This window comes from Emiliania huxleyi (assembly GCF_000372725.1).
Source record: "Emiliania huxleyi CCMP1516 chromosome Unknown EMIHUscaffold_118, whole genome shotgun sequence".
Lineage (NCBI taxonomy): Eukaryota > Haptophyta > Isochrysidales > Noelaerhabdaceae > Emiliania > Emiliania huxleyi.
In genome coordinates, this window is record NW_005201412.1 from 92,226 (window position 1) to 114,826 (window position 22,601).

At 64.5% G+C, this 22,601-nt stretch overlaps 9 protein-coding genes across 9 annotated transcripts; 6 read left to right on the top strand and 3 right to left on the bottom strand.

Annotated features, from left to right (window-relative positions):
• The first annotated feature begins 1,579 nt into the window (after positions 1 to 1,579).
• Positions 1,580 to 3,150, top strand: EMIHUDRAFT_440099 (hypothetical protein). Its single transcript, XM_005790803.1, has 2 exons — positions 1,580 to 2,566; positions 2,640 to 3,150. Exons 1-2 carry the CDS (start codon positions 1,601 to 1,603, stop codon positions 3,120 to 3,122), a joined length of 1,449 nt encoding a protein of 482 aa, XP_005790860.1. The 5' UTR covers positions 1,580 to 1,600; the 3' UTR covers positions 3,123 to 3,150.
• A 16-nt stretch (positions 3,151 to 3,166) lies between these two features.
• Positions 3,167 to 4,206, bottom strand: EMIHUDRAFT_224497 (hypothetical protein; the record flags this gene model as incomplete). The annotated part of the gene is made up of 3 exons (XM_005790804.1): positions 3,167 to 3,176; positions 3,218 to 3,405; positions 3,541 to 4,206. 3 exons carry the CDS (start codon positions 4,204 to 4,206, stop codon positions 3,167 to 3,169), a joined length of 864 nt encoding a protein of 287 aa, XP_005790861.1.
• A 1,208-nt stretch (positions 4,207 to 5,414) lies between these two features.
• On the top strand, positions 5,415 to 7,121 carry EMIHUDRAFT_224498 (hypothetical protein; the record flags this gene model as incomplete). Its single annotated transcript, XM_005790805.1, has 6 exons — positions 5,415 to 5,657; positions 5,760 to 5,993; positions 6,075 to 6,343; positions 6,496 to 6,567; positions 6,715 to 6,852; positions 6,878 to 7,121. The coding sequence occupies 6 exons, from the start codon at positions 5,415 to 5,417 to the stop codon at positions 7,119 to 7,121; spliced, it is 1,200 nt and encodes a 399-aa protein (XP_005790862.1).
• Positions 7,122 to 7,538: 417 nt separating this feature from the next.
• EMIHUDRAFT_440100 (cysteine synthase) lies at positions 7,539 to 9,089 on the top strand. The gene is made up of 5 exons (XM_005790806.1): positions 7,539 to 7,573; positions 7,672 to 8,322; positions 8,390 to 8,482; positions 8,549 to 8,641; positions 8,702 to 9,089. The coding sequence occupies exons 2-5, from the start codon at positions 7,690 to 7,692 to the stop codon at positions 8,861 to 8,863; spliced, it is 981 nt and encodes a 326-aa protein (XP_005790863.1). The 5' UTR covers positions 7,539 to 7,573; positions 7,672 to 7,689; the 3' UTR covers positions 8,864 to 9,089.
• Positions 9,090 to 9,433: 344 nt separating this feature from the next.
• Positions 9,434 to 9,836, top strand: EMIHUDRAFT_224500 (hypothetical protein; the record flags this gene model as incomplete). Its single annotated transcript, XM_005790807.1, has 2 exons — positions 9,434 to 9,542; positions 9,610 to 9,836. The coding sequence occupies 2 exons, from the start codon at positions 9,434 to 9,436 to the stop codon at positions 9,834 to 9,836; spliced, it is 336 nt and encodes a 111-aa protein (XP_005790864.1).
• Positions 9,837 to 10,734: 898 nt separating this feature from the next.
• Positions 10,735 to 12,387, top strand: EMIHUDRAFT_224501 (hypothetical protein; the record flags this gene model as incomplete). The annotated part of the gene is made up of 7 exons (XM_005790808.1): positions 10,735 to 10,740; positions 10,912 to 11,163; positions 11,299 to 11,357; positions 11,498 to 11,606; positions 11,930 to 11,976; positions 12,174 to 12,204; positions 12,337 to 12,387. 7 exons carry the CDS (start codon positions 10,735 to 10,737, stop codon positions 12,385 to 12,387), a joined length of 555 nt encoding a protein of 184 aa, XP_005790865.1.
• A 511-nt stretch (positions 12,388 to 12,898) lies between these two features.
• EMIHUDRAFT_224502 (hypothetical protein) lies at positions 12,899 to 14,643 on the bottom strand (the record flags this gene model as incomplete). The annotated part of the gene is made up of 4 exons (XM_005790809.1): positions 12,899 to 12,913; positions 12,996 to 13,956; positions 14,284 to 14,346; positions 14,417 to 14,643. The coding sequence occupies 4 exons, from the start codon at positions 14,641 to 14,643 to the stop codon at positions 12,899 to 12,901; spliced, it is 1,266 nt and encodes a 421-aa protein (XP_005790866.1).
• A 2,261-nt stretch (positions 14,644 to 16,904) lies between these two features.
• Positions 16,905 to 18,315, top strand: EMIHUDRAFT_454646 (hypothetical protein; the record flags this gene model as incomplete). Its single annotated transcript, XM_005790810.1, has 3 exons — positions 16,905 to 17,690; positions 17,839 to 17,889; positions 17,960 to 18,315. 3 exons carry the CDS (start codon positions 16,905 to 16,907, stop codon positions 18,164 to 18,166), a joined length of 1,044 nt encoding a protein of 347 aa, XP_005790867.1. The 3' UTR covers positions 18,167 to 18,315.
• Positions 18,316 to 18,445: 130 nt separating this feature from the next.
• EMIHUDRAFT_224505 (hypothetical protein) lies at positions 18,446 to 19,840 on the bottom strand (the record flags this gene model as incomplete). Its single annotated transcript, XM_005790811.1, has 3 exons — positions 18,446 to 18,580; positions 18,697 to 18,795; positions 18,872 to 19,840. The coding sequence occupies 3 exons, from the start codon at positions 19,838 to 19,840 to the stop codon at positions 18,446 to 18,448; spliced, it is 1,203 nt and encodes a 400-aa protein (XP_005790868.1).
• Positions 19,841 to 22,601: the final 2,761 nt, after the last annotated feature.

Genomic DNA, 22,601 nt, shown 5'->3' on the forward strand with positions numbered 1-22,601 from the left:
ATAACCACGTCGTCGCCCACGGTGCTGCTCTCCCCGTCGTCTGCGTCTGTTGGGACAAGCTCGTCTTGCCACTCCGGTGCGCGGCAATCCCTCGCGCCGCTCCTGCCGAGGTCAGCTTGCTTATCGACGTAGTCGTTCCACTTATGACCACTGTGCCCCTTGACGTGTCTCCATGTCACTTCGTGCCTCGACGCTAAATGCCGCCACGCTGCTCGAAGATAGCTCGCTAGTTGTGCGTTCTCCCCCGGCGAGATTCTCCCCGTCGCCACACGCCATCGCGTACTCGCTGTCCGTTCGGACCACCCCTCGTGAGCCTGCTGGTCGTGGTGCCGTGTGGAGTAGTGAGAGCGAAAAAGCTCCGCAAGCGCTGACAGCTCCGCCGTGTTATTGGTGTGTCTTTCTCAAAACAGGCACCGAGGACTCAGACCATTTCGTGAATCGAGGCACTTCTCCGAACAACGTTTTGTCGAGATCCGGAGATCTACCTCTGAAAAACCTCTCGACCGCTGTCGTCGCGTGACCGAGTAGGACAGGCTGCTCTGACTGGTCGCGGAGAGTGGCCCGGCGCGAACCGGGGGCTGTGCATTCGGGAAGGAGGCGGCAGGCCGGCGGCCGCCGGGCCGCCGGCACGGTGGGTGCGAGACTCGAACAAGAGGGCTGGCGGGGAGACGCGGCCCGCGCCTCCGTGCGGTGGCTCAGTGCTTCCGTGCCGGTGGATTGTGTGTGCTGCCACGCCACTGACTGGCCGAGTGCACTCTGCTGCACTCTGCTGCGCTCTGCTGCAATCTGACACACACAACACACACACAACACACACACACACACACACACACACACACACACACACACACACACACACACACGCACACACACACACACACACACACACACACACACACACAATCACACACACAAACAACGCGCGCGCGTGAACAGGGCTCCAGGCCCCAAATTACGTGTGAGTGTTAGAGTTGTTTGGTATTGCTAAAAATCTCTCTCTCACTCACACACACACACACACACACACACACACACACACACACACACACACACACACACACACACACACACACGCACACTCTCTCACACACACACACACCAGCAGGACCATACCCCCCCTCCCCCGAGGGTGTAACGGACATCGTACGGTAACGGACGTAACGGATGGTCGTCTGGTCGAAGGCTCCCGGATCGAGCTGACCGCGGCGCCAGCAGACCTTAATGTTCAGGAAAGGGACTTCTCAGGTTCATAGTTAGTAGGTCGTCACTGTCATAGATGGGCCAGATAGTGCCAGGATGCGTCCCGCTCGCCCACAAAACGTGCCGAACGAAAGCGTTGCCGGTGTGGTGCAGACCAGCAGTACCAGCAGCATGACCATACCCCTGGAGAGGGCCGCCAGCCTGACCATACCCCCCCACCCCTCGAGAGGGAGGCCGCCTCCGGCGGCCAGGACCTTCCCCCCTTTTTGGCCGTGACCATAATATTAATACCTTACCAGCCAAAATGAAAAAACCAGCATCCTCCTTTCGGGTCTGCCGCGTCTCTTTACTCGCCTTGCTGCCTTGTCTTGCGAGCCTGCCGAGCCAGCCGAGCGAGAGGATGACATTTCCGCGCTGCTGGGAGCGTGCGCGCCTCGCCAGCAACCCACCGGCTATGCTGGGCGCCGGCAACCCACGCACACACGATGCGAGCTGGCTGGACTCGGCATCGGCGCTCAAGGGAGCGAAGGCGGCCGATGCCGTCTTCGCGAGGAAGGCTTTCGGGGCGGCAGGCCTGGCGCTTGTTCCGACCGTGAAGCTGCGCAACGCGTACGAGTTCCAGGCGAGCACAGGCGGCCAAACCGACTACAAGCCGTTCGACGGCAAGTGCCCCGACTATCACGAAGCCGCCATCACCTTCCTTGCATCGTCGCCCGTACCAGAGCCCCGCTTTCCGGGTGCCAAGATTGGCACCGACGCCTCGTATGCGCTCGAGAATGGAGCGAGCGTCGGCGTGCTGGACATCCACGCACCGATGTCTGCCGCGCTCAAGCAGCACCTGATGGTCGCCATAAGTGCCAACCCGCCGCCGGGCAACCCGCCGCCGGCCTCACTCATCAACTTCCTGCGCGAGCGCTCGCTGCCTCCAAAGGCGCGAGGTAAGTTCGGCGAGGCGCAGGCTTTAGCAAGCTTTATGCAGCGGGTCGGCCTCGAGGCGGCCAAGTCGGCCTCGTCCGAGGCCGACAGGGCATACCACGACGCCGCCGCAAGCACGGCAGCGGCGCAGGCGGCGGTTGCGGCGGCTGGGAGGCGGGCGGCAGAGCACCTGGAGCAGGCGGCCCGTGCCGCTGGCGCGGAGGCAAGGTCGGCTAATCCGGCACTGACCGACGAGGGCGAGCTGCGCGTGCGCGCCGAGGTGGCGGCGAGCCTCTCCGACCTGCAGGTGGCCCAGGCAAAGCAGGTGCACTCGCTCAACGACGCGCCGGCCCTGCCGCCAGGGGGGGGCCTCCACGTGCGGCCGGGCCCGCGGCGGGCCCCGGTGCCGACGGTGCCGGGTCAGCCGCCACCAACCCACTTCGACATGCAGGTGGCCCAGGACTTTCCACCGCTACACACACGGCCGCAAAGCTAGCTCTTCACCTTCCCGTGTGACCCGACAGGTGCGGACCCCGGGAGCGGCGTTCCCGGCGAGGGGCATCCCGCCGCGAGACGAGCGCGAGGAGTTTAAGACCGTGTCAGCAAGTGCAGCTTGGAACTGCCGCGACCCGGGAGGCGCAACGCGCGCCGAGCTGGCCTACGTCCGGATGGAGATCTACGCGACACCCGCCGAGGAGGCGGCGTGGAAAGCAGAGGAGGTGGAGCACCTCTTCTTGCAGATTGTGGACCCCTCCGGGAGGCACCACCTGGTGGTGGCCCCCGCTTGGCGGATGGCCCAGCTAGGTGCTAACTACAACGCCTCCGACTCGTTCACTCTGTATTCACGCTGCCTGCTGGACGAGAACGGAGTGCCATATGGCACGCCGCCGGGCTCGAGTGCGGGAGACTACCCCAACCCACCATTCCACAGCACGCACACTGACCAGCTTCTAAAGAGGCTGGTCTACGAATACGGTTTTGTATATGTGACCTGGTGGGAGTACTAGTAGCCCCGCGAAGTGTTTTCTCTCGTGCAGCCCGAAAAGTCTTATCAACAAAGTCTCGGAGAGCGTCTCGCGCCCCGCGGAACTGGTAGATGCACTGGTGTGGGTCGTACACGACGAGCTTGGCGCAGCTCGCGCGCTCGGCGATGGAGATCTGCGCGGCGGTGCAGTCGTGCGCCTCGTCTAGCATGACGACATCGTACCGCTGAAGCGCCGCCTCCTGCGCGCGGCTGTCGAGCTGGAAGGCCTTGACGTACCCGTCGTGCGTCAGCTTCACCTCGGCGCACTTTGGGTCGCACATGGCGGACCAGACCAGCCGCGCCGCCGCGACCTCGTCCCACTCGCCCGGCCGCGGCGGCCGACCCGCGCGGTGCGAGTCCGAGATCTCGGCGTCGTCCGAGGCGATGAACAGCTTGAGCACCGCGTCGACCGCCTTGACCGCCGCCATCTTGTCCTGCGGGTCGCGGCGGCCGTCGTGTAGGAGCCCCCACGGCACGAAAAGCTTGCCGCTCACGTTGCCCTTGTGCAGCGCCTTTGTCGGCGTGTAGGCGAGCGAGTGCGTCGTGACGACGTCGACGTGGATCAGCCGCGCGCGACGGAACTCGTCCTGCTTCTCCCGCTGCACGTCCTTGTTGAACGTGAGGTAGAGGAATCTGAGGTTCCGCCGGTGCGCCGCGTAGTCCTGCAGCACCGTCGACTTGCCCGAGCCGGCGGCGGCGACGATGCCGAGCAGCTCGCCCTTGCGCAGCTCGGTGTTGATGATGGCCTGCCACTCCTCGTCTCGCACGAGCCCGCCGCCCGACGCAGCGTCCGCCGCGACGGGGGCGGGCGGCGCTGGCACCGGCACTGCTGCGGGCGGGGCACTCATCGGCACTTCTCCCGGAATCTCCATTTGCGCGAAGGCGTCGTCGTCGAGGCAGTAGGCGTCGTACTGCGAGGCTTGAGAGGCTGAGATGTCCTGTTGGGAGCCTTGCGAGAGCGACTGCTGCGGCGCAGGCGGCACAGGCGCGAGCTGGGCGAGCAGCCGAGCGCGATCCTGCTCGGAGAGGCCCTGCAGCGCGGAGAGTAAGCAGGCATGGTCGGTCATAGACCCTTTCGACAAAGATTTTGCCCTCCGCCCGCGATGGAGGCCTTTTTGAGCGTCCGTCGCCAGCTCGCTCCTGGCGGCCCGACTGTGGCCGGCGATCCGCGAGAGTCGACTCCTGAGCGTGTTCCATGGTCCCGCGCCTGGATTCCGGCCCGGGAGGCTCTCGAGCGGCACACTGGTGACTCGCTGCTCGACGCTCTCGTTCAAGCGTCGACCGGACACAACGCCGCTCGTAGGCCGCCACGTCCAGGCTGGTCGGCATCTGAGTTGAGGCCTGGACCAAGCTGCATGAGCGCATCGGCTGTGGCCGCAGCAGGTCCACCAGACGGGCGTCAAAGCTTGCCGTCGGTGTGCTGTCGTGGGAGAGCCCGAGACAGCTGAGAGGAGCCGAGTGCATTGGCGAGCCAGGGGCGGCCTGGGTCACCAAGCGGTGGACCTTGCCCATTCTGAGCAGGGCTGTGCTTTGGTGGGGTTGTGCTTGAGCGTGTGTGAAGTGGGAGTGCGTGCCGGCGGCGTCTGTGAGCTCGTAATGCGCTTTAGCGGGCCGGACGACATTACTGTTAACAAACGCAGCAGCGCGATACCGACACACCTGAGACGAGCGCCGCCAACGCGACGCACACACGGTCGATGCAGTATGAGCGCGGTCCGACTTGGCGGCGTGCCGTCCTCCAAGCGCGCGCCAGTCCCGTGCTCGGTGCGAGGAGTGCGCGTTGTAAAATGTCAGAGCTAGAGTCGCGGCGCAGAAAATTCTTTTTCTGGCGCTCCCAGTGCGTCGTCAGGGCAAGGGGCATGCGTGGCGGCGCGGGACGCGTGGCGGCGGCGGCGAGCAGCCGAGCCGCACCGTGAGCGGTGAGGCGGCCGGGCGAGGGCGCGGCGGGTGACGGGTCAAGGGAGCAGCCCACACCCGGCGTCGCTTTTTGAGCGACGCCTGTGGTACGCCTGCGCAGGGGCCGCAGGGCGGTCAGTTGTGGGGCGAGGCGGTGCCGGCCGCGGGCCGGGTGCAAGGCGCCGGCCTCGGCGCCGCCTCGGCGCGCCGCACGGGCGCGGCGAGCCTCTGAGCGGGAGCCGAAGGTTTGGTGTGGTGGCGGTGGTAGGTGGGGTGGTGGGGTGGTGGGACGGTGGGGTGGTTTGACTTTGCCGCAGAGGCCGTCCGTAGCTGTGAACAGCAAAAAGGGGGATCGTATTCTCTTTGTGCGAAACTCAGCATGATCACTCTCTTCCTGCTCGGCACAACGACGGCCCTCGTCGGCCCTCTTCATCGGCCGCCGCTGCTCGCTTCGCCTGGCCTCGCGCCGCGCGGCTGCTGCGTGCGTGCGTGTGCTGCGCCCGCCGAGCCCTCCCTCCTCCGGCGTGGCGCTTCGCTCGGCGGCATCGTGCTCGCCGACGCTCTGCTCAAGCGCGGCTTTGTGCGGCGCGGGGTAGCTTTCCCCTCGTCCCTCGCCGGGTCGGTGATGCTCTTTGCCAGCCTCTGCTCCCTGCGTGCAATCTCGCCGCCGCTCGCGCGCGGCGTCGCCCGCGCCGCCCGTCCGGGCTGCGCCATCATCGCAAAGTGGCTGCCGCTCTTCTTCGTCCCAAACCTCGTCCTCCTCCCGCTGGTCCTGCGCCTCGGCGCGGGAGACGCCGCCCGCCTCGCGCTCCTCATCGGCGGCGGCGCCGTCCTCTCTCTCCCCGCCTGCGGCTTCGCTGCCCGCACCGCACTCGCCGCCAGCGAGTCGCTCCCCGAACGGCAGCGCCTCTCGGAGCGGCTGAATGTCGGCATGTACGAGCCGCCCGCCTCGGACCGTGTCGCGTCCGCCGCCGCCGCCGCCGCTGCCGAAGCCGCCTCTCCGGTGACCGGAGTCGGCCTCTTCGCCGACGGCGACGAGGGTGCCGACGCGAGCGAGGCGGTGGCTGCGGCGAACGCGCCGCCGCGGCCGCCGTTCGCGGCAGCGCTTCTGCCACGGCTGGCCTCGGCCGCGCTGGCGAGCGGCGCGGCGTCGGCGCTCGCTGCCCAAGGCCTCGGCGCCCCGGCCGCCGCGGAGTGGCTCCGCGACGCGTCTCTGCTGACGACGACCGCCGGCGGGTTTGTCGCCGGCTCCACCCTCGTCCCCAAGCGAGCTCAGAAGCTGCTCCACCCGCTGCTCACCTGCACGCTGTGCACGCACGCCGCCGTCGCGGCGCTCGCTCTCGCCACCGCCCAGCCCTTCTCCGTCCTCCTCCGCTCCTACCTCCTTCCCGGCGGCGCCCCGCTCGCTGCGCCGGGCAGCATCCGCCGCCGCGAAGAGGGCGACGGCGCCTCCCTCACAGTCCGATGGCGCGAACAGGCAACCTGCTGCTCGCGATGCTCGGACCGGCGACGCTCTCGTTTGGCTTCTCCATGTACGAGAAGCGCCGCCTCCTCGCCGCCTCGCTGCCAGCCGTCACCGCCGCCACCGCCGTCGCCGCCGCCGGAGGACTCTTCGGGTCGGCGGCGGCGGCGCGAGCGCTCGGGCTCGACGCGGCGCTGCGGGCGGCTGCGATCCCGAGGCAGGTGACGGCGCCGCTCGCCATTGCAATCTCCGGCTTGGTTGGCGCCGACCCGGGCATCGCTTGCACGATCGTCGTCCTCACCGGCCTTGCAGTCGCCAACTTTGGCCACAACCCGCTCGACGCTTCACGGCGGAGGTGCGAAGAGGCGCCGCTCAAGGAGGCACGTCGTGTGGGTAGGCCTCGCGCTGCTTGACGCGGTCGGCGTGACCGCGCCCGTGGCGCGCGGGCTGGCGATGGGCGCCGCGGGCCACGGCATCGGCACCGCTGCCACCGCCGCAGAGCCGGCCGCCTTCCCGTTCGCCGCGATCGCGATGGTCCTCAACGCGGTGGCGTCGACCGTGCTCGCCTCGATCCCGCCCGTCCGCAAGGCGCTGCTCTCCGCCGCCGGCCTGCCCGCCGCGTGACGCCCTCCTGCGGTGCACGCGCCAGGCGCCGAGAGGGCGGAGGGCCGCTCCTGCGCGTCCCCTGGCCTCCCTCCGCCTCATTGTATCGTACGAGAGTAACACAGAGAGCTAGAGTCTACAGGCGGAGAGTGTGACGCAAACCGCCTCTGGTCATGATCGACATGCGCATGTGACACATCGCGGCAGGAAGGAGTGTGTATGCATATGCCCCACCACAGTGCCAGTACGAGTGGTGCCCCACCACAGCGCCTGGAACAGCGGCGTGAACACACGCTCGCTCGCTTGGTCCGACAAGCTCAGTGATGATGCTCTCGTCCCTGGCCCGCGCCACGCGCGCGCTGCCTGTTCGGCACGCTCGCGGACTGGCGGGTCGCGTCGAGAGCGTCACTGAGATTATCGGGTCTACGCCCATGGTCAGGCTGAGGCGGGTCGTCGGCGATGCGAAAGCTAAGGAGCGTCCACACCACTGCATATCCCTCACCGCCACCGCATCGCGGCACCCGTCCTTATCCGCCACCACATCGCGACCATCGGGCGCGCCTCGTCGCAGGTGTATCTCAAGCTCGAGATGCAGAACCCGGGCGGCTCGGTCAAGGCCTGGATCGCACTCTCGATGATCGAAGAGGCGGAGAAGCGCGGCGATATCGACCCGGCGCGCACCACCATTGTCGAGGCCACGTCTGGCAACACCGGCATCGGGCTGGCGATGGTGGCGGCCGCCAAGGGCTACAAGTGCATCATCGTGATGCCGCAGGTCCCGAGCATGTACGAGCGCTACATCCTCGTACGCAAGTTTGGGTGCGACGTGCACCTCACGTCGGTGATGCAGGACAACTTCCCGAAGACGATCGAGAACCTGATTGGGTACTCGACCGAGCTCGTCAAGAAGAACCCCGACTACTGGACCCCCTCGCAGTTCGACTCGGAAGACAACCCGCTCGCGCACCTGACTGGCACCGGCCCGGAGATCTGGGAGCAGACCGACGGCGAGGTGGACTGCTTCGTGGCGGGCGCGGGGACGGGAGGCACGCTCAACGGGGCGGGCCAGTACCTCAAGTCGAAGAAGCCCTCGTGCCGTGTCGTCTGCGTCGAGCCCACCGAGGCGCGTGTGCTGGTCGGCGCGCCGGGAGGCATGCACGGCGTCGTCGGCATCGGGGCCAACCTGCAGCTGCCGCTCATCGAGAAGCTGGCGCCCGGCCAGGAGCCGACACAGATGACGCCATCGCCTACACCCCGTCCCCTCCTCATCTCCTTTCTCGCCCGGGCAGGAGTGGGCCGAGGGGCCGCGGGGCGCAATCGACGAGTTTGCGCACGCGTCGACGCCAGAGTCATGCGAGTGGGCCAACCGCGTCGCCGCGCAGGAGGGGTGCCGACTCACGGAGGAGGCGTGTAGGCTGGCCGGACGCTGCTCGGAGGCCTGCTTGTAGGAGGGCCTGCTGGTCGGCCCGTCGAGCGGCGCGGCGATCAAGGTTGGGGTCGACATCGCCCACCGGCCGGAGATGGCGGGCAAGACGGTCGTCGTGCTGCAGGCGAGCCGAGATGCCGCCGAGATGCTGCCGAGAGATGGCGAGACGAGCGTGGTGCTGCAGGCGTCGTCTGCGATCCGGTACGTGAGCCACCCGATGTGGGAGGGGCAGAAGGTCGAGGGCAAGGAGGCGCTCCCCATCCCGCCCGACCTCGAGACGGAGCACCCGGTCTGCCGCTGGAGGTCGGAGGACTACGTGCCGCCGCCAAAGGACTGAAGCCGCCTGTCGGCGCAGTCGAGGGGGGCGCACGCGTTTGCAGAAGGGCGCGAGGCGGCATGCGCTGCGGCGGGCCTTGCTCACATCTCCTTCCGGTGCCGCGGCATCTGAGAGTACGGTCGTAGGGGGCGGCAGTGGGAGAGGAGGGCAAATGCCAAATCGCGCGGGCGACCGCATTCGGGAGAGTACGTGTTTGCTATATTAGCCTCCCGTCGGGGCCGGACTGCGCGGTGCACCATCGATCGATCCCAGACAGGCCGAGGGCGAGACGTGGTTCACGCAGACCTCTGTGGGCTGCGTGGGGGGGCAGAGTGGGCTCTGTGACGCTGTGGGTGGGTATGCCATATGCGGCGTAGAAGAAAAGGAGCAGCAGACGGACGCCACAAGGGATTTTCAGTGTATGTAGCTCTTACGAACATACCCGTAGGTGAACTGCTGACAGGGTTTGCGATGAGGAGCGATCCGAACGTGGTATTCGATTTTCAGGAGGAAAGTGTGCGAACTTGGCGCAGGATCCAGGAACTTGGCACATATCCTTGGTTTTTGATTTCTACCGCAGCGAATACATGTATGTTGTATGTTCACCTGAGCGGAGGCCAATTGATCCAATTGATTCGCGAGGCTCTGGCAAAAAGTGGGTACTGCGTTGGCAACGTGCTTTTGTCCAAGCCTTCAGCTGGTGCCAAAACGTATAATTGTCCGCGACCAAATACCTCGACCAAAATACCCTGGTACGCGGTGGGTAGAAATGGCTTGCTTGCAAGAATGGGATGCCGACAGGCGTCAGGCGGCGCATGCCGAGAAGTCGCTTGCCGTGCGGGAGCTCGTGCACCTCTCCCTGCGCGCGAAGTCCACGGGCGTCGTCGCGGAGCTTCATCTCGACACGGCACTGGTTGCTCCGAGCGGCAGCGGAGCTGATCACGAGCGACAAATTCGCGGGGATGCCCGGCAACAGATTGGCGTGGCGTCCTAAACAACGCGACCGACGAGCATGCTCAACTGCTGCGCGACCGCACTCTGCGACCCCGACTTTTGTATGCGCTTTGCCATTCGCCGCCGCATTGGCTCAGGGGGCACAGTCCGCTTGCAGTGGCTCTTCCGCACGAAGCGTTGTTGCCGCCTATAGAGGAAGTACAAAAGAGAGTAAAAGTACGTACGTACAAAAGACTGAAACCCCCAGGTTAGGGCCCTTAGGGGGTTCTCCCAGTAAGCTATAAAAGTACGTACATGTACTTGGTGCGTGCAGCCCTCCAAATTCGGATCCGGAGCGTAGCGGAGTGGGCCCCGAGTTTGAAAAAGGGCGACGGACGCTTGCGTCCTAGCTCCAACAACGCCTGCCTCCCCGGCGCAGAGGGGCCCCCGGAGGGATGCACAACCGCTCCACGCCACGCCGCTCGCGGCGGTCCTATTCCCAGCTCCGCTGAGGGCCAACACGTTATAAAAGAAAGAAAACAGACAGCGCAAGGGAGGGATGGGAGGACGGCACGCCGCCACCACACAGGGATTTTAATTAAGGAGAGAGGAGTGTAGTGCTAGCCGTCGCCCACCCTAACCCTTGGTCGTCTGCCTCTTTCTATCTCCCTTCGCAGTCTTCCCTCGCCGATTCTCGCTGCAACCTTCATGCCACCTCGCGGTCGTCCCACTCTCGTCGTTCTCCCTCCTGTCGCTTCCTCCTCTGTCGCGTCGCTCTCGTCTGCCTCGTCCTGCGCCGCCGCCGCCGCCTGCCGATCCCTTGCGCTCGCGGCTTCTCCAGCCTTTCGGCGCAACTCTGCCCTGCTCGCGGCATATTTTGGCCCCTCGAGTTTATCGAGCTCTCCGCGCGCACGTTTTTTTCTGTCCCGGAGTGAATTCTTTTTGGTCTGTGCAGAAATATGCAAGTCCTCGCTCTTTCCCTCCTCCTCTCCTGCTCAGCTTACGTGACACCGAGCCGCATTGTATGCTGTCTCCCGGCCGCCGTACCACGGGCCGCAGGTATTGTTAGCTCGCTCACGGCGTTTGAGCGCCCTTTTGGCGGCAAGGTGCTGACGCCACCTACTACAGCCGCGCAGAATGTTGCCGTCTCGCTTCGGCGCGCAAAGCCGTCAGACGCCGTAGCGATCGCCACGATATGCACCGACTCCTTCTACGGAGAGCACGAACTCAAGGACGGTCCGATCAAATTCAGCCAGCGGGCTGCGGTATGGAGTAAGGTCTACCTCGCAGTCTCGCGCCGGCTACAATTTGAGGGGCAGCGCGAATGCCGGCTGGTGGTGGCGAGCGACGCGCGTGGCGGGCCGCTGATCGGTTGCGTCGACCTCGCGGTGCATCTCTTCAACACGCAGGCGGCTGCCCGAAGCTCGCGAGCGTTGTCTTCAAGAGAGACCCCTGCGCCCGACGCCTGTGAGGCCGACCCTGTATCGCCCAAGCCGCGTTGCCGCCTGGTGCCCCGCTCGCAGGAGCGCCGGTTCGAGCTTACACGTGACGAGATGCCGTCCGGAGGAAGGCATGCCTGGCGGTGAGACTAGCCGAGACCGAGACTTGCAGACGAGACTTGCAAACGAGACTAGCCCAGAGGCGTCTTGCGGTGGCGTCTGCTGCTGCTGCTAGAGAGGGCCAGCCGCGTGCTGTCGCCTCACAGCCACGCCCCGAGCACAGGCCGTACGTCGCCTCTCTGGCAGTGGATCGGGCCTACCGGCGGAGGGGCGTGGCGCGCTGCCTCGTCGGCGAGGCGGAGCGAGTCGCTCGCAGCTGGGGCCACGGGGAGGTGCTGCTGGAGGCGCCTTCCTAGACACTTCCTAGACACTTCCTCGACACTTCCTCGAGGCACGGGGAGGTGCTGCTGGAGGCGCCTTCCTAGACACTTCCTAGACACTTCCTAGACACTTCCTCGAGGCACGGGGAGGTGCTGCTAGAGGCGCCACCGGAGGGAGAGAGGGGGAGAGCGACCGCGCCTCTCCCCATCTCTCTCTCTCTCTCTCTCTCTCTCTCTCTCTCTCTCTCTCTCTCTCTCTCTCTCTCTCTCTCTCTCTCTCTCTCTCTCTCCCTCCCTCTCTGCCCCAACCCTCTGTCCCTCCCGACCCGCCTCAGGTGTCCGCGCAGAACGAGCCGGCGCTCGCCTTTTACCGGCGAGAGGGGTGCGGCGCGCAGCACAGCCGGCCGTCGGGGGCTGAAGGTCGTTCGAGGCTCGGTGTTTGAATAGGTACCGCGTGGTGCGGTCGGACGTGGCCGGCACCGGCGCGGAGGAAGTGGACACCTCCGGTTCGCGCGCCCCCTCTCCCTCTTCTGGCGCTCCCGTGCCGTGGCTCCGCTGACGCGAGTCTCGCCGCCGCAGGCTTGTGGTGGTCTTTCTATCAGATGCCGAAGTATATCCTACGCAAGCGGCTCTTCCCGGGCCGCGGCGCGCCGCGCACAGACTGAGAGGGCGGACGTCATGTCAATGTATTTCGCGCGAGTGAAATGTGTTACCGCTCTCTCCACTCATCGCGGACCACTAGAATGTGTTATGCGCCGCCCCGGCCCGGTTGTATATTTCCCTATCCTTTTAATGTGTCTAGATATTTGATATGGAGCCGTAAAACTGCTGAGAAAGTGAGATTCCAGAGAGCAGAGTCTTACAGAGGTCAGAGCCGACGCGCCCGCTTCTCCCCAGTTCCACCCCGGTCCCCCCACTGGCACTGCGCACTGGCGGGCTCTCCCCGCTGCGAGGCCTGCGACGCTAGCCCGCGCTCGAGACAAACTGCTCACGAAAAGTCCCCGCGCCCCACGGAGAGCACACAGTCCACACAGAGACATGCTGAAGACGAGTGCACACAGACTCGCGCGCTCTCGCAGCGAGAGACGGAACGAGAGACCAGAGACCAGAGACCGAAGAGGTAATGAACGAAGTCGTCGAAAACAGCACTCCTCGCCGCGTGGACCGCGCAAAACGGCGAAGAGCGCTCCACGGCCGGCCGTGGTGTGCGGGGCGGCGGCGCTGGGCAGCGGAGCCCTTCAGATCTGTTCTCGCAAGAGACTCTCGCCGCCTCGCAACGGCTGCTGCGAGCTCCCTCTTCCCTCTCATGCCAGCTGCACCTGCACATCAACGCACCGGCCGTCCTGATCCCTCACGCCCGCAACCAGCCTCACCTTCTTGCCGGCGGCAAAGGGGGCCCACTTGCGGCGGGACGGTGCGATCGGCGCCGTCGCGGGACTGCAGCGAGAGCACGTGCTGCGTCGTGGCCGCCCACAGCGCTCCCATGAAGAGCCGCGACATGCTCGGTGCGCCGCCCGGCGTTGCCGCGGCTCCTGCCACGGCGGCGAGGCGGACGCCGCCGCCGCCACCAGCGCGCCGCGCCACCAGCTGGCCGAGCTGCGGAGCCGAGAGCCGGCGGTGGGGATCCGCGCGCAGCGCCGCCCGGCCCAGCTGACGCTGCTCGGGGCGGGGCTGCGTCCTCGGCTCGTCAGAGGGCGGCTCCGCACGGCGCGAGGGGCTGTCGTCGAGGCTCAAGCCGCTGGTGTCGGCCTCCTCTCCTTCGAACCCAGCCCCAAAGTCCGCGCCCCCTCCCGCCTCGCAGCCCGCCTCAGACCCCCCGTCGTCGGCGTCCATCTCGTCGCCGGCGCCCTCGCACGGAGCACCGGAGGGCCACGCAGAGTGCCGCGAGTTGTCTTTCCAGCTCTGCCGATCGCGCGCGCGCGCCCGAAGATCGCTGTGCGTCTCCCCGCCATCCATGGACAGCATCGTGGAGAAGGACTCGCGCGCTTTGAAGTCGATCGCGCCCGGCGGAAGCTCGTACGAGAAGCCCGACTGCTGCTCAAACACCAGCCCGTGCACGCGCGACTGCCGCTTGTCGCGACCAAAGTGCGGTGCGTCGACATTGGACTCCCAGCTCTTGCGGCGGTGAGACCTCGAGCTGGCTCCTGCACGCGCGCCCTGCGGCCCGCCGGGGCCGTCCCGCCAGTGCTCGGCCAGGATCTCGACCAGCGGCGGCGGCTCCCGCGCGTGCCACCCGAGGGTCTGCAGGTGTGCCCCGCCGGATGGCGCTGGGTCGGCGTCGGCCAGCTCGGCCGCCAGCTGGCTCTCGCTCGTGAAACGTGAGCCGCGTGGCGGCGAAACGTGAGCCGCGTGGCGGTCCGGCCTCTTCAAAGTCGTCGTCGTCGGACGAGGACAGGAGGACGAGCCCGCGCCGCGGTCGGGCCTTGTCGCGGTGGCGTTGCAGTTTGAGCCGCGGCTCGTTCTCCTCCTCGTCGGAGGATGGCGGCGCGAGGGCTTGCTCCACGCCCGGCCGAGAAGGCCCCGCTCCTAGGGCCCCGCTGCCGCGGTGTCGTCCTCAAAGGCGGCGGCGCTGCCTGGATGCGGCCCGGCCTCATCGACGTGCATCGCGTCGGGAGCAGCGCCGCCCAAGTGCGGTGAAGAGGAGGCGGCGCCCGGAAGAGGAGGGGCCGGCGGTGGCTCGCAGCTGAACGGATGCGCCTCCCCGTACTCGCCCTCGGTGGCACCGCCCCACGGCTTAGGCGCCGGAGCCAAGCTGTCCCCGGGCGACAGCTCGAGTGGCGGAAGTAGCGACCACCAGCCAAACTCGGTGAGCGCCCGGCCACGGGGGGAATCGCCTGTGGGCGCAGCTCCCGTCGGCAAGGAACGCGTCCGGGGCGAGCCATGGCGGCCCGGGAGCCATGGAGACGGGCGCCGCCGGCACGGTCCGCCGAGCCTTGCGCGAGGACGGCTTTGGGCGAGGCTGCCACGGAGGGGCGAGCGAGCTCAGATCCACCGCGACGGGGACAGCGCCCTCCGCGCCGCCGTGCCAGCCGGCTGCGACGCGCGCCATCGCCTCGCCGAGCCGTTGGGCGCGCGCAGACTGGCGCGGACTGGCACACACACCGGCACACACACAAAAGCTTTCCGGCGTGCGAGCCGGTCGCTGTGAGAGAGCAGAGAGAGTTGTTTCTGTGAAATTCTTTCTTCCAGAGAGGCGATGCTTTCAGAGAGGCGATGGCGACAGGTCTCACTCTCAGATGATGGGAGCAGGGAGGGGATGGCGGATGGGAGGACCCCAAGAACAAAACGCACTCTGTCACATGACAAGCGATCCCACGACGGCGTCGGTGTGGGAATCATGAAGGGTAGAGGGGCGCGACCGCGCACCCGCGCAACTAGGCGACACAAGGCAGGTTAGGTTAGGTAGGAAGGTGAAGAACAGTCAGGCCCGGACTGGACACCAGCGCGGTATGGGTGGACGCGAGGCAGAAGATGACGACACGCGCGAGCGCGACACACAGACGACACACACACACACAAGACACTCAGCACAGGCACCCCACCACTGTGGTCGAGCGTAAGATGACATCTGCCGCTCGCTGGTTCTTGACCCAAAAAGAGAAAGCGGATAGCAAACCAGAACACAACACATTCTCTCACATTACAAGGGACACTCTGAGCGATACAGTGAGGAGTTCAGGCTTGGGCAAAAGATAAATAAATTCACAGGGGACAGCAGCGCGACGTTCAGACACCGCAAAAAACCCACCCGGGCCCACAGACAGACAGCTGCCAGGGCTCGGAGAACGACAGAGATCTCTCAGCTAGCGAGAGTGCGAGGAGGCCGAGGACAGGGCAACGCCGACCACGCTACAACTGTAGCGCGACACGCTCGGGCAGGCAGGCGCTCACGCCGCCGTTCACGGTCGGTCCTTTGAAAGGAAGGACGCGCCTTCAAGAGAGAGAGATTTTTAGCAATACCAAACAACTCTAACACGTTGTTTTGTTTTGCCTTCAAAGAACAAAAAAACTAGTGCGACCCTCGACACGCCTTCGCGCTGGCAGGTGGGGGCTTGAGGCAACGGATTGAGGTTCAACGACTGAACGTCGGGGCGTGGCGAGCGCGGAGCTTTGGCTCTATCGCTGCGGATAATACAGTCTCACCTCCGGAGACGGGACCCTCACGTGTACGGCGCCAGCCGGTGTAGTGGGGGCTGCGCAGCCACAGCGCAGAGGCGATGAGCTCTTGGGGGGGCAGGCGGTGCGAGGGTCGCGAGAGTGCGGCGGGCCCTAGGTAGGGTCAGCTAGTGCGCTTGCGTGTGGTTGTTGGTTGGGTGCTCTCAGAGTACTCCGCTTGCGGATCCTTGTGTTTTTGTCCTGCCCTGTGTTGTGATTGAAGAGCTCATCTAATGGCGATGCGCGCCCCGGCCAACGCGCCGGTCGTGCACGGCGACAAGGAGAAACCAGAGCTCACCCGGCAGTACAACGAGGGGTACAAGACCGACCTCGCAGAACCCCATGCGGGACCGGGGGGGTGCGATGAAGTGAATGAAATCATCTCTGTGCGCCCCTCCTCAAGACCTCCTCGCCGGGCGTTGGCAACGCCTCGAGTGGCGGCACGCCCGCCTCCGTTGGCCACTCCTACGCCTTTGGCAACACCGAAGAGAAGGCCCGCCGCCTAAACATGTGGGCTGCAAGGCGCGCTGGCAGCCCGGCCAACCCTTCTCCCACAAGACCGGCCACGGCTACGTGAAGGCGCGCATCGCGGTTTCTACCACGACGCGATCTTTGTCAAGCGCAACAACTTCAACCTGCTGCTCCACGAGACGTTCGGCGGCGGCTTCTCGCCCACCGCCGTTCTCAAGCTGCGCCGCCTCGCGCGCAAAGTCGCGCGCGGCAGCGTTGACCGCACGGCCTACTCGCCCGAGTACTCGCTCTCTTTTATGTCCCACCATGCAGAGCGCATCTCTCTCTCTGTTGTGCGAGGCGTGAACCGCGCCATTCGCTCTCACCTGGCAACCCTGTCTGCACGTCTCGCGCGCGCGTGAACAGGGCTCCAGGCCCCAAATGACGTGTGAGTGTTAGAGTTGTTTGGTATTGTTAAGGTATTGCTAAAAATCTCTCTCTCAAAGAAAGAAGAATTTTTGAAGGTGCAACTAAACTCTCTCTCACAACACTAAACACGGGACTGAAGAAGAATTTAAGGATCCGCACGCCCTTTAGACCTATATACGAGCCGGGCGGGGGTTGCCCCTGAACTCTCAACACAGCTCGAAAGAAGAAAAATCGCCGCTCCAGCTGTCTAGGCTGTACCCCACACCACCTCTACGCATGTCGAGCGGCCTCGGCGGCCTCAACAAGTCGCCCCACGGCGTGGTCGTCGGGCTCTGCCAGCTGCAGCTTCCCGTCATCGAAACGAAAGACCAGCTCGACGCTCAGGTCGACCGCGTGTGCGCTCTCGTCGGCAAAGCGCGGCGCGGCTCCACCTCTATGGACCTCGTCGTGTTCCCCGAATACATGCTGCACGGCCTGTCTATGGACGTCTGCGATGAGATCATGTGTGAGCGCGACGGCCCGATCGTCGCGCGGCTGCGAGCGGCCTGTGTGCAACACAAAATCTGGGGGTGCTTCTCGATCATGGAGCGCAACCCTGCCGCGCCAGAGAGCCCGTTCAACTCGGGCCTGATCTTCGACGCCGACGGCAACGAGGTGCTCTACTACCGCAAGCTGCATCCATGGGTGCCGGTTGAGCCGTGGGCGCCAGGCGACCTCGGCGTGCCGGTCGTCGACGGCCCCAACGGCTGCAAGCTCGCACTGATCATCTGCCACGACGGCATGTTTCCCGAGATGGCTCGTGAGTGCGCGTACAAGGGCGCAGAAATCATGCTGCGCACGGCCGGGTACACCGCGCCGATCCGCGACTCGTGGGTCTTCACGAACCAGGCAAACGCGTTCCAAAACCTGATGTGCACCGCCAGCGTTTGCATGAGCGGCAGCGACGGCACCTTCGACTCGATGGGCGATGGCGGATGCGAGCACGGGAGGCACTGCAGCGCGTTTCCTCTCCCCACCCATCCCTCTGAATCACAGGCGAAGGAATGTTCTGCAACTTCGACGGTGGGATCATCACGCGAGGCGGAGGCCGGCCGGACGAGATCATCACCTGCGAGCTGCGGCCCGACCTGGTCCGGGGAGGGAGGGAGGGAGGGAAGGGGGGGGGGGGGGGGGGGAAAAACCCATTCCGCTGTTGCTGCGCCTCTGATAGGTTCGCGAGGCGAGGCTCGGCTGGGGCGTCGAAAACAACATCTACCAGCTCGTACGCTGCGACAGTAAGATAGTGCGGGTGCCGACATTCCACGGCATGACCTGACCGTGCCTGACCGCAGGGCCACAGAGCGTACGTTGCAGTCCAGGGCGGGGCGCGCGACTGCCCGTACACGTTCATGCACGACCTCGTCGCGGGAAAGTATCGGCTGCCGTGGGAGGGGCAGGTGAAGCACACCGATGGCCGCTCCTGCGGCTTCCCCGCGCCTGTGCGCGAGTACGCGCCCTCGGCTGCGGCCAGCAACGGGCACGGCGATGCAAAAAAGTAGAGCGCATCATATCCGCCATTCGCTAGGCCCGGATTGTTCCATCACGCGCATAGTTCCCATGATAGTTCCCGCTCCTCTCGCGCTGTACTCTACGGGGGCGTGCGCGGCCCTGTGCGTGTACGTTTATTGTACATACGCGTTACCGGCGTGTAGCCAGCGGCTCGTGTCTTTCGCTTGTGTTGGGGCTGCGCTGTTCTCTCTGCCTGGACGTTGGAGCATGGCCTGGCGAGGCAGAGCGAGCTCACATGCACGTCGAAGCTCGAACGCTATTTTATTGTGTTATAGAGTTATCTCACGTCTCACGATCCTCGCCGATCGCGCGCACACGGCAGCCTGTGATATCGTTGTTATCTCGCTCCTTCCTGCCGCGACGCGCGAGACGCCGCGGACCGCTCGAAGCAACGCCATCGGACCCTCATCAGAGTCAATCAATCACGGTGGTGATCATCGCACTTCCTCGCGGCGTGTCGAAGCTCTTTGATGGTGGCCTCCTGCGAGGCAACGGTTCTCCTCAACCCCTCCTTCTCGACCGCCTGCTTCGCATCGATCCTCATCATCTGCTCGATCGTTGAGGTCTGGTCCCCCACGACCTTTTGAAGCTCGTCGATGACCACGCGATCGGAGGAGGCCTGGTAGGCAAGAGGGGAGCGCCTTGGTCAGAAGGCAGCGTGTGCGGATGCGGGATTCTCACGGGATGCGTCCCACCTGACTCGCCACCGCCGCCCTCCGAGACTCCTGGTCCTGCGTGGCCTGCTCTCCCAAGGCCGCGCGTAGCGCCTCGATCGCGGACTCGTATGTCGATGCCTGCGTCTCGAGCTTGACTTCATCCTTTGCGAGCTGCTCTCGAACCGCTACCCGCATCTCCGCCAACATCTTCAGCCGCATGTTCTCGATCGTCTCCGCGTCGCGCTTAGCCACCTCAGCCATCTTCGTCCGAAGCTGCTTAATCGCTGCTGCGTCGCGTGCCGCCTGTCGCTGAATCGCGGCGCGCAGGCTCTCGATAACCGCCTCGTCCGCTGAGCTCTGTGTCTCCAACGTCTTCTGGACCTTCGCCTTCGAGGCGGCTAGCTTTGAGTCCGTCTCCGCGAGGTGCTCGATCGCAGACTCCTGCTCACCAACCACCTGCCGCAGCGATTGGATCGCAGCGGCGTCGTTCGTCACCTGCGCCTCAATTGTGCTGCGCATCGCCTCAAGCGCTGCCGCCTGCGAGTCGACAGTTTTTTGCAGCCCGTCGTTACTGGTGCTCTGTCGCTCGCTGTGTCCCTTGAGCTCCTCGATGGTTGCCTTTTGGTCCTCAATCACCCTGCCCATCGCCTGCAACGCGTATCCACTGTTCATTGCAACGGTCTTGATGCCCCTGCGCATGGTCTCGAGGGCAGTGGCGTCTGCAGCTGCATGCTGCTCAAGCTGCTTCTGGAGCGCCTCTTTGGCGGCCGCCAGCCGGGACTCAGCCTCGTGGAGTTCGCCGATGGCCGCTGCTTGGCCATCAATCACCTCACGCATTGACTCGAGCGCTGCAGTGTTGCTGGCTTCCTGCTCAAGGAGCGCCTTTTGCATCGTTTCAACTGTCTCTTTGAGCACCCAATACGGCACGGCGACATCGACATCCGCGGGCACACTGGGTGCCGAGGCGGCGAGCAGCGCCCCAAGGCTGACAAGAGCCGCCTTACGCATGGAGGTTTGGCATACGTCGGCGGCGGACGGGCGGCCGACGCACAAAACGAACTCGACCGTCCACCGGGATCTTCACAAAAACAACTAATCGAAAAGGAAATACCTGCCTCGCGCATTTCTCTGTCTATCGCACTCGGACCCAATATTTGCCCGCCAAAAGGAATTCCCGCGTAGCGGCCAAGATCCAAGATCACGCACACGACAGTCGGGGTCCTCACAGAAAGGCCCAAGTCCAAATCCTCGGACAGTCGAAACTCCTTGTCAAGGTACTGACAAACAGAAAAACAACGAACGAATTTCAAACAAACCGCCACCGCCGCCGACGTCTCCCAGTGAGATGCTGCTTGATGGAGAGGGGGGACGACACTGCTTCGGCGGCGTGTGCACCTCAATCCTGTCTGTACCTTAAGGTACCGTGTTTGTTATGACCCCCCTCCATCCCCCCCCCCCCCCTTTGAACCTCTACTACAAACTGGCCACTTCGGCGGTTGGTTCGCGTTCAGATATGTCACACGCAAGCGAGACGCCAGGCACCGCAAGCGCGACGCCGCTACCCAGCGTCGCGCGCCCCGAACTGCCGCGTCCGTCGGACGATTGGCTGAGAGCGAGAAGAGCTAGCGAGCGGGGCTCCCGGCAAGATAAGCCGTCCAAGACCACTGCAAAGGCGCAAAATGCCACCGCGAGAGGTATCAGTGAGGCTGCTGCCCAGTCCGCAGCCGAGTTACCCTGCTGGGACATTGGGCTCGAGGGGATGGTGAATAGCATATTCGACGATGCCGACACGAATGATGACGGGCTCGTTGACATCAGCGAGTCCTACATCCTCATTCTGAGGCTCTACATCAAAGTGAATCAAAAGGCGCCGATCAAGCCGCCATCTCGCGAGACGGCAGACATGCTGTTTAATACGGCAGACACGGACGTGTCTGGCATGATCAACAAGCAGGAGTTCCTGCAGCTTTCACTAGACCTCTTTGCGAGCGCCGGGATCCGGGTGCTCTGCCATAGCTTGAGAATCGTCTTCTCGCCGTTACCCTACACACACCGCACAGCCGTGAACCCGACCCAGCGTCCTCTGCCCGGAGGTCCTCGCTTATAAGCTCGTCAGCTTCCTGTTGGCGCCCCTCCTCGCGACTTACCTCTCCGGCTGGCTTGTCACCCATCCCAACAACCTGACGGAGAGCGCCGTGGCTGCCGCGAGGGCTGTTGTGCCCGACTCGCTTGAACCGTCCGTTTTCACGCAGGTGTGCGACATCTCGCGCCCACCCCCTCGCTTCGTGACATCCCATCCAATCTCGCCTCCCTAATAAAGACCCCACCGACCCCAATCTCTGGTCCTCACCTCATCTGCCGCCGTCACCGCAGGGCACCTTGACGACCATACTGATCGTCGTCTTTGTGTCGACGCTCGGGCATGTCTTCATGGACCTTGTCGACACGCTGCTCCTGCGCGTTGGGAAGGCGGAGAATGAGGAGGCCGCAAAAGAGGCGAAGCGCAAGGACTCGCTGCTGTAGCACGTATCTTAGCGCATGTGCAGAGCGCTGCTAGAGTAGAGTATGTGGAGGCATGTGTCGAGAGCTGAGGGAGGGCGGCATGTCCGGTATACGGCTTTACATGGGGGACTTATTTGTATCGTCTCGCGTGCAAGTCGGTACCGTCATCGCGCGGTACTTGTACGCGTTAGGGCCGGTGCCTAACGTTAAGATAGCTGAACAGAGAGTGTTGCTAGTGTTAACAGTAACAACAGAACAATCAGTGGGGTTCCCCAACAACAGTAGCTAACGTTCGGCCCACTGAACAACAGTAAGGATGGCCTGGCAGTGACCCGCGACGATCTCTCGTGTCCAGTGCGGGTAATACCCGAATACCGGCTCCCGGGGGAAACCCCAGGTATTTTATTGGGGGTTACCCGGGGTTTTGCCATTTTCTGCTTGCTGGCCGCTGAACAACAGTAACAACAGTAACAAACAGTAACAGCATGGGCTGGGGTGAACACACTTGAACAACGTTGAGGATTTCAGCCAACAACACAGTGCAACTGTTAGGCCCTCCAAAAATTAACACGTTACGCGGGCACACCCCCCCCTAGAGTACGCGTTGTACCGTCTCGTCTCTGCGCGACCAAAATGCAATAAACATGAAACGAGAGATATGCTCAAGGATCGACTCCGAGAGATCACTGAGTGACGTACAATGTACCGAAATAGGCGCGCAACGACCAGGGGGGGCCACAACAAGCCTCACACACTCACCGCAACGCGCTCTCTGTGCCTCTATCCGCGCTCAACGCCGCTGCCTCTTGCGGGCGCTGCCCTTTCCCTTCTTGGCCTTGCGGGGCCTCGCGATGGAGGTTTGGAGGGGCAGAGGCGCACCGTCCAGTTGCCGGCCGTCCTGCGTGCAGATGGGGCATTTGCACAGAGCCTCCCGCACGCCCGGCTGCCGGTCGTCGACAGTGACCGTGTCGTCGGGAAGGCCGATGATCTCCTCATAAGACGACTCATAGTAGTGCAGCTTGTACCACGCCTTGTTGTAGAACTCGGGGTCTCGGTCGCGTCTTGAATCCTTGGTCTCCTGCGGCATGAACTGGACGAGCACGGCCGTCCAGTCTCCATCTTCATCCGTTGCAATCACCCGCCTGCCCACCAGATCCTTTCGGTCCTTCTCATAGCGATCCTGCGCCTTCTCGAGCGTCTCAGCCGTCGCGCCAAAGATGCCCACGAGTTTCCCCTCCTCCGTGGTCTCCCAGCCCGGCGGCTCGCG

Coding starts and splice junctions, on each gene's coding strand:
- EMIHUDRAFT_440099 (XM_005790803.1), top strand. CDS start 1,601: ATGACATTTCCGCGCTGCTGGGAGCGTGCGCGCCTCGCCAGCAACCCA. Junction 2,567..2,639: donor CAACCCACTTCGACATGCAG/GTGGCCCAGGAC, acceptor GTGACCCGACAG/GTGCGGACCCCGGGAGCGGC.
- EMIHUDRAFT_440100 (XM_005790806.1), top strand. CDS start 7,690: ATGCAGAACCCGGGCGGCTCGGTCAAGGCCTGGATCGCACTCTCGATG. Junction 8,483..8,548: donor CCAACCGCGTCGCCGCGCAG/GAGGGGTGCCGA, acceptor GCCTGCTTGTAG/GAGGGCCTGCTGGTCGGCCC. Junction 8,642..8,701: donor TGGCGGGCAAGACGGTCGTC/GTGCTGCAGGCG, acceptor GAGACGAGCGTG/GTGCTGCAGGCGTCGTCTGC.